This window comes from Danio rerio, chromosome 22 (assembly GCF_049306965.1).
Source record: "Danio rerio strain Tuebingen ecotype United States chromosome 22, GRCz12tu, whole genome shotgun sequence".
In the NCBI taxonomy this organism is placed as follows: domain Eukaryota; kingdom Metazoa; phylum Chordata; class Actinopteri; order Cypriniformes; family Danionidae; genus Danio; species Danio rerio.
This window is the reverse complement of record NC_133197.1, coordinates 24,195,069-24,202,500: the sequence shown is the minus strand read 5'-3', so window position 1 is coordinate 24,202,500 and position 7,432 is coordinate 24,195,069. Positions and strand designations below refer to the sequence as shown.

The following is a 7,432-nucleotide window of genomic DNA, read 5'->3' as shown; positions in this document are numbered from 1 at the left end:
AAACTCAACTTACTTATCCTTGTCATCGTCCTTCTGGTAGAAATCATCGACAATTAAATAAGTGAACCAGCTGGTTATTCCCAAAGCAAATAGACCTACATTGGGTAGAAGAAAGAAGAATATATGTTCACAAAGCTTATTTAAATAACTGTTTTAGATGTGAATGTATTTCATTCATTCATTTTTCTTGAGCTTAGTCCCTTATTTATCAGGGGTCGCCAAAGCGGAATGAAGCGCCAACTATTCTAGCAAATGTTTTATGCAGAGGATGCCTTTCCAAATGCAACTTAGTACTGGGAAACACCCATATGCTCTCACATTTTACACACACACACTTATATGTAAATGTATTTTTAAAAAGTAATTTATTAATTTGATGAACAGCTCAACTGTTTTGTATAATTACTCTATTTAAAGCCACATGATCCTTCAGAAATTCTAATGTGTGGATTTTCTGCTCAAGAAACATTTTGTTTTTATTATCAATGTTGAAAATCATTGCATTTTTATGAATGTTATTTTAAACCATTTTAGTTAATTTCAGGGTTTTTAATGAATAAAAGGACATTTTCAAAAGAAAATTAAAAAATGTTTTGAAACATTAAATGCTTTTTTTATTTTAGAGTAAATAATAATTTTAAAAAATTATAAATAAAAAGCAGTTGACTAAACCTTAACAGATTTGTAAAATGTAAAGCATTTTTATTCAGCAAGGATACATTTAATTGATTAAAAATGATTGTAAATTAAAAAATAAATGTCATTTTTTTAAAACCTACTTTCTATTCATAAAATTGAATCAGTTTAAATTATGTTTTCAAATATTTTAGTTAATCCTTTAGGTACCAATTTAGAAATAAAACATGCTAGTTTATAAATGTGTTTTCAATCAATAATTTTTGTTAAGTTTATTAATTATTTATAAAATAAATATATCTGCATTTCTCGGTTTAAAATGTATAGCATTTAATAGCATTTTAAAAGCAATTAAAAGCAATAATAGCATTGTTCAACAAGTAAGATACAGTAATCGATCAAAAGAGCCAGTATATTGATTTATTTGAAATAAATTCTGTTGTGTCATAATAAACAGCTCTATGTAAATTCTGTTTCTCTAGATTTTTGATTAGTAGTTATGATATAGTTAGAATTTTGTTAGATTCCATCTATCTATCATAACACATCTCCGAATATACAGAGCAAAGATGCGACAAATGCACCATTCAGAGATTTGCAGATATAAGCTGAAGTCAGAATTATTAGCCCCCTTTTGATTTATTTGTTTTTTGTAAATATTACCCAAATGATGTTTAACAGGGCAAGGAAATGTTCACAGTATGTCTGATAATAATCTGGAGAAAGTCTTATTTGTTTAATTTCGGCTAGAATAAAAGCAGTTTTGAATTTTTTTAAAACCATTTTAGGGACAAAATTATTAGCCGCTTTAAGCTACATATTTTTTCGATAGTCTACAGAACAAACCATCGTTGGGTAGAATGAATTATTAAAACTATTATGATTAGAAATGTGTTGAAAAAAAAAGTCTCTTAGTTAATCAGAAATTGGGGGAAGAAAATAAACAGGGGCGCTGATAATTCAGGGGGGCTAATAATTCTGACCTTAACAGTAACATTTAAAGTGGATTCAAAAAATATTCTAAATTTTCCTAAGACAAAAATAAGTGCTGTTTAGTAGTTTTAGAACAACTTTCATAACTCTTTTGATCCACTTCAAACACTGAGTACTGTATATATTAACAATTAGACAACACATTACACATGTTTTAATTATGAAAACAACTTTTACTGGAACAACCCTAAATAATTGTCATTTTCAAAAAACAAAAAAATAATATTTTTTAAATAATTTCTAAAATATGTTCTACATTTTCAAATATTAAAGAAAATGCTCTAAATTGCAATATTTTTATTTACAATTTGGAAAAAAAAAAATTTAGCAGACCTAAAAAAAATCTAATTTTACACAAGCCTACACAGAAAAATCCTCTGAGTAAAATTTACTCAGCTTAAATACAGTAGAATTTAATGCCTCTCTAAATTGAGTTGAAGTTACTGAAGTTAATGAGACAATGAAAGGATTAAGTGATGACTGAACACCTGCTGTTATGCTGTTAATAAGCAGAAACACAGAAGAGAAACACAAAACTACATCTCACTTCAGTCACAGCCTTAGATGAAATCAGCAGAAATATAAAACATTGAATCTCTCAAAATCTCAGCAGGGGAACATTAAGCAACTCCACAAGCAGCAGCTTCGCTTTTTACTAACCCATTTGCCCTTATTTAAAGATGAACCAAATACTCTCTGAACTGAGTACATTTTACACAGAGGACTTTGCTGTGTAATAAATGCAGTAAATCCAAAGGAACCTGGAATTTTCAAGTGCTCTCCACATAGTATTTTAATTCAAAGGAATCTTTTATCGGTATAAAAACATTGGAAATATTTTAACAAAATCACTTTAAATGATCAGTAATATTTAAAATTCATAAACTCACCACCACACACAGAGAGGATTCCTCCAAAGAAGGCAGTTCTGTCCTTCATCGTCTCATTGTCGTCTAAAAATTTTGTGCATCTGAGTCCAGAAACAGCTACCAGAACAGCAAAGCTTGACAACACGATGCTGATGATCATGAATACTCGACTCATCCGAATTTCAACTACAACAAGCACACAGCACACATATAAGAAGACATGCATATAAGAAACCGAATGTCTGTTTCATCCATACAGTAAATGACTGATACTTACAAGTTTGATGAAGGAGAGAATTAAAATTGGTGCATCGAACATGTGACGAACTGTCGACTGAACACTGCATCCACAGTCCTTCATATTTCACCAGAATCACAGACTTGTCATTGTCGTGTCCGCTGATTTTCCATTCGTTCGTAAATGTGCCTATAAGCAGGCCACATAATCCAGCGATGGTCAAGATATAACCAAAGAGTTGAAAAGCCATGTTTGAGTAAAATAATCAAACAACGAGAAGTAAATGTTTCGGTCAGTAGTGTTTGTCCACTGAGGCTCACCAATGCAAACTGAGCATTGCAGGCTGCTATTTATCATCTGAAGTAGGTGTGAATCATTCATGGACTGGACATTGGGTCATATTTCAATAGAATTAGTAACTCTGATCTGGAAATATCTAGTTTGAGCTTAACAACAAAGTGTTGGGGGTTAGAAACAGTAGGTTATTGGTTTGATTCCTATTATTATTTAGGGTAAAGTAGATGTGTAAATCATTCATGGGCTGGATGGATCCATGAATTATTTATTCTGAATATAGAATGGTAGGGTTGAATCATTTATTGTCAGGACATCGGGTCACCTTTGGAATTTTTTTGAGTTTCAGGTGTGATGGTTGAAACCTTTAGTTGAAAATCAAACAGTAGGTTGTTGGTTCATTTCCCAAAATGAAGCAGCTTTGGAAAAAGCATTGTGAAGTACAGTTGTTATGAATAATTTATAGACTAGACGTTGGGTCAGATTTCAATAGAATTAGTAGCTCTGATCTGAAAATATATAGTTTGAGTTTGTTTTTGAGATTTTTGTATGGGGCTTGAAACTTTTGATAGAAAAACAGTAAGTTGCTGGTTCAATTCCCCATAAACAGAGAAGTTTAATAAAGCATTGTTGGTTTGAATCATTCATTGTCAGGACATGTGGTCAGATTTGGGAAAACAAATCAAAGTGGAACTTATTTATGAATTTCAGGTATGGTTGTTGAAATCTTTAATTGGAAAACAAACAATAGGTTGCTGATTCATTACCCAAAATTCCAAAATTTTGGAAAAAGCACTGTGAACTACAGCAGGTGTGAATCCTTTATGGACTAGACATTGGGTCAGATTTTAAAGGAATTAGTCTGATCTAAAAAAATTTAGTTTGAGCATATTTTTGAAATTTATGCAAGCGGGTTGAAACTTTTGATTGAAAAACAGTAGGTTGCTGGTTTAGTTCCCCATAATCCGTGCAGGCTATTAAAACATTGTCATTTTGAACCAATCACTGTCAAGACATCGAGTCAGATTTGGAAAAAATCAAAGTTGAACTTTTTTTTTTTTTTTCAGGCATTGTGGTTAAAACCTTTAATTGGAAAACAAACAGGTTGTTGGTTCATTTCCCAAATCAAAACAATTTTGGATAAAGCATTCCAAAGTACCATAGGTGTGAATAACTTATGGACTAGTCATTGGGTCAGTTTTTTTAATAGAGTTTGTAGCTCTGATTTGAAAATATCTAGTTTGAGATTTTTTTTTTTTTTTTTTTTAGATTTTTTGTATGGGGGTTGAAACTATTGATTGAAAACCAGTAGGTTGCTGGTTCAATTCCCCATAAACAGTGTAGGTTAATAAAGCATTGTAGGTTGAATCATTCATTTTCAGGACATTAAGTCAGATTTGTCAAAGTTAGATTTAGGCAGGAAATGTGAACTTGAGCTTATTTTGAGTTTGAGGTGTAGTGGTTAAAACCTTTAAATGGATAAGAGTAGGTTGTTGGTTTATTTCCAAAAATGGAATTAGGATAAAGCATTGTGAAGTACAATAGGTGTGAATCATTTATGGACTAGACATTGGGTCAGTTTTAATGGAATTAGTAGCTCTGATCTGAAAATACCTAGCTTAAGCTTATTTTTTGAGATTTATGTATGGAGCTTGAAACTTTTGATTGAAAAACAGTAGTTTGTAGGTTAATGAATCATTCATAGTCAGGACAGTATAGGTCAGATTAGCAGAAACTTAGCAGATCTGGGCAGGAAAATCTAACTTGAGCTAATTTTGAGCTTCATGTATAATAGTTGAAACCTTTAGTTGGAAAACAGTAGGTTGTTACTTCAATTCCCCAAAACAAGTGTGCAGTACTGCACTGCCGAAGTAAAGCAGGTGTAAATCATTTATGGACTAGGCATGGGGTCAGATTTCAATAGAATTTGCAGATATGGCCTCAAAAAAAATTTAACTTGAACTTATTTTTGAGTTTTATAGAGTTTTATTTTTAATCAGATACAGTATGGTTGTTGGTTTAATTCCCAATATTAAGCCATTTGGGATAAAGTAGGTGTAAATACTTAATTGACTGCACAGGGCCAGATTTCAATGGAATTAGCATCTCTGATCTGAAAAAAAAACTGTATTTTGAAGCTTTTGATTTGAAAATAGTAGGTTTTTGGATCAATTCTCAAAATTAAGCCATTTTGAATAAAGTATCATGAAGTTTTAATATTATGTTGAAAGGACATAAAATTAGTAAATTCGGACCAAAAAAATCTAACTTAAATAAGTTTTATATGTGTGGGGATTGAAGTTTTTAATTGGAAAATGTTGTTGGTTCAATTCCCTTTAATAAGACATTTTGAATAAATCTAAACAAATGTATTTTAAGTAACCAATTGACCATTTATTTTGATGAATGAACATGTTTATAGGGAGGATGATGAAAAATGTTTCAAAACACACAAATCAGCACATTACGCCTGATGATGAATGCATCATGACTATGATAAGTTGTTAAACTAACACCCATTTACTTACAAATACAAAAAGATGTATTTATAGTCTCATAATCTTGTGATGCTTCCTCCTTTTTTAAGGGTTGTGACTCTGACAGGAAACAAATGGGTGTGATGATGGACACATGCCGGGAAGGTTAGCTTTTGGTCATCCATTATAGTAACATTGAGCAACAATATTTCATGATTTTTAAACATTTATTTCAAAGATCATAATGTTGAAGTTTTTTATTTATAATAATTAATAAATATTAAGAGTTTTTCCTTTTTTGTTGAATGAAAGTTTAAATTGTCTGGGGAGAATATTTTGCATAACTTTTATAATTTTTTTATGTAAAGATACAAAGTTAAAACTTTAGCAATGAAGTATACACATTACTATTAACTATATTTGTATTGCAAATTTTCTAAATAAAAATGTATATATATATTTTTTTTCGTGTAAATGTATCTTAATATAATACTTTTTTCAACACATATTGAAGTAAGTATTATGTTCAAAGAAATGGAAAGAAATAAAATGTGCCAACAACACCAATGTTTGTTGTATGTTTTGGCTCTCACACAAAAATGTTTTCCAGTTTTCGAGCTGATGAGTGTACAAACACTTTCTGCTTTGTTTCATTGCATGAGTCATGTTTTGCTGTACTAGATTATGATTCTGATGAAAAGAAAAGCCCTTATTTTCTCAATATGCTACATGATTTGAAATTCCATTAATGTTTTAGGGCACAAACACCCTAGTTAATATGTTTTTTTTTTTTTTTAAATAAAGAAGTTATATATTTAATGGTGCATATTGGCAGAGTCTAACGCTATCCTATGGTTCCTCAATATACCTTATGATTAAAAAGCAAAATGTCAGTACTGAATACTAAAAAAAATCATTAAAGAATCAACAAATAAATTTCTTCATTTAATGCTTTATTAGAGTTTAAGTGCTTTAGAGTGGCTGAATTCAATGAAAGTTAATCCCATTATATAATAACTATATGCCCATTTGTACTTTATATTTTACCCATATCATGTTAAGTGTAAGCGTTGATTTTAATGTTTCAAATAATTTTTGTGAAAGCAATTTTTTTTAAAATATATGGATGAAATTCATCATTCACCATAACAAAAATTAAACAACATACTTGGTTTGACCTGTACTGAAGATATACAATAATAAGCGATCCCAATCAATTTGATTAGACAATAATGAGCAAACATTTGAAGGAAATGGCTAAATATTTAAAATCAGATTAAGATTTAAAATAACAATAAATTAGTATTTTGGTGCTCCACTGTGAACATTTTCATCAAATGATTTTTGTTCTAAGTTTGACCAATGCCTTATTTGTTTGGTATTATATACTGTAACACTGAATTATATTTTAGTTTAAGTATTCTGTGTCAACCCTAAAAAATTTAGGGTTGCACCGATATGAATTTATGAATTTGCCAATAGCTAATACGCAAGCTGGTAAAAATCAGTATTTCTACTTATTTCTGAATGATTGCAAAAACAAAAGGCAAACACAAAAGATTTTATTTTAAAACATTAACTTCAGAAAAGTTTGAACTGATCTCTGAATTTAATAAATAATCTACTATTAATAACTAAACATTAATACAATTTTCACAAGATGGTTATAATGTGCTTAACTGTCATAATTAGCATCTTAATATCCTAAAAGTTTTAAATATTTTAATTAAAAACAAAACAAATGTTTGTACATTTATAAAGCTATATGTCATAATTGCATCCAATTATAAAAAACAAAAAAGCCCCGAATGAATTACCGCTTATGCAAGGTGTTTCTAATGCACTGTCAGTATGAGCAGGACAGTAAATTAGACGTGTTCTCTCTTCCAGTCACACTTTTTTCAAAGTCATGAAAACACTATAGT

General features: G+C 30.0%; 1 protein-coding gene across 1 annotated transcript in view; it reads right to left on the bottom strand.

Moving 5' to 3' along the window:
* LOC101883865 (claudin-1) overlaps positions 1–5,107 on the bottom strand; it is a 5,725-nt gene extending 618 nt beyond the window's left edge. Inside the window, exons 1-3 of the mRNA XM_068216462.2 lie at positions 2,776–5,107; positions 2,520–2,684; positions 14–95 (exon numbers count right to left, since the gene is read on the bottom strand). Coding sequence (XP_068072563.1) covers positions 14–95; positions 2,520–2,684; positions 2,776–2,986 — 458 coding nt within the window. The 5' untranslated portion in view covers positions 2,987–5,107. The remainder of the gene's footprint in view (positions 1–13; positions 96–2,519; positions 2,685–2,775) is intronic.
* Positions 5,108–7,432: the final 2,325 nt, after the last annotated feature.